The sequence below is a fragment of the Penaeus monodon genome, chromosome 31 (assembly GCF_015228065.2).
Source record: "Penaeus monodon isolate SGIC_2016 chromosome 31, NSTDA_Pmon_1, whole genome shotgun sequence".
Classification (NCBI taxonomy): Eukaryota; Metazoa; Arthropoda; class Malacostraca; order Decapoda; family Penaeidae; genus Penaeus; species Penaeus monodon.
The window spans coordinates 3,884,238-3,885,671 of record NC_051416.1 but is presented as its reverse complement, the minus strand read 5'-3'; the positions used below and the strand labels follow the sequence as shown (position 1 = coordinate 3,885,671).

The window sequence follows — 1,434 nt, the reverse complement described above, 5'->3', positions numbered from 1 at the left end:
TTCCCTTCTTAACCTGTTTATAATATTTTCTTTTGTATCTACCACAGAGAAGTCACTTTCACTGAAACTGAGACAGATTATACTCATTTTAGCCCATTTATAACAGACTTTTCCTATGCCATACAGAGCTGTGTGCATCAGCTATGCAGGAAACATACATCTACCTTGATCTCTTCTTTCCATTGTGCCATATAAAGTGTTATAGTAAATGAAGGTAAAAAGAGGCTTTCAACCTACTTTCAAGGAGCAATACCTAATCAATGACTGCAGACAGGGCAAAACAAGCGAACACCTGTTTAGCACACACATCTTAGAGTAGGTTTGATTCTGTGTAGCATAGTAAAGTGTCACCCAGCACTTAGGCTGGGTTTGCAATATGACTAGATATCTGGCATGAGTAGTTAAATGGTCAAGACAATATCTGAATAAACATTTTGATTTAATACTTGTACTATGCCTTATATCTAATCTGTTTTTAAACAAGCACTGTATTTATAGCCATCTTTCTCCACAAAATATCATTGCTAAAATTTAACGATCATTTCGCTTTAAAATTCAATCACCAATCCTACATGCATTTTCACACCATTCTTCAAAGATTTATCCAGATTACAACAAAACATCTGCAATCCCGAGGCACTAAGTCCAACCCTACCTTCCGGCACCTGGTTCAGTCATGGCAATGGCTCCGATCTTCCTCCCAGCCACCATGTCAGGGATGTATTTGTCAATTTGCTCTTGGGTACCATAGTGTGTAATGTATGGCATCACAATCTGAGAGTGAAGAGCAAAACCTGGGCCTGAGCAGTTGACATACGATCTGAAATAGAAGAGAAGTCATAAATTCCGCTATTAAATAATTTCTCATCTATTACCAAGTTGAATGACACTAACATCATGTATCATTTCCATATCCTAAACGACGAGTCTTTGTAACAGTGCTTACTGTTCCTCCATAATGATAGCTGCATCTTTGAAGTCACCCCCGATGCCTCCAAACTGATCAGGAGTGTCAGTTCCGAGAAGACCCTGCTCACCAGCCTTCAGCCAACATTCACGAGAGATCTGGCCCTCTTTTTCCCACCTGACAAAAGAGTAAGAGTCTTCAACAAAGGCAAAGTTATATTTCAGTAGAAGGTTTATGACTATCTCACACCAAAGAAAGTTTATCTTCTGTGGACTGAAAGTTTGAATAAAAACAGTACTGAGTATCTAAGACAGGTGGTAGAAAAGATAATCCTTCCTGCTATCAATTACATTTCTTTTTATTTACTTGCCATTAAAATAATGCTTATTCTTTAAAAGGGTACTGAAAAAGCATGTCAATCTGATGACAAACGAAAAAGAGGTTCCCTCCAAAATATGAAAAGAGTGAATAACACCATGACATTTCTATCTAACTTAGACACAAGTATTAAAAAAAACTGTTGGTAT

The 1,434-nt window shown here is 37.4% G+C and overlaps 1 protein-coding gene across 1 annotated transcript in view; it reads right to left on the bottom strand.

Moving 5' to 3' along the window:
• Positions 1 to 1,434, bottom strand: part of LOC119592997 (long-chain specific acyl-CoA dehydrogenase, mitochondrial-like) — a gene marked incomplete in the record, with an annotated part of 16,246 nt that overhangs the window by 10,238 nt on the left and 4,574 nt on the right. The window contains 2 exon segments of the mRNA XM_037941886.1: positions 656 to 820; positions 947 to 1,084. Of these exon segments, the coding sequence (XP_037797814.1) occupies positions 656 to 820; positions 947 to 1,084 (303 nt within the window).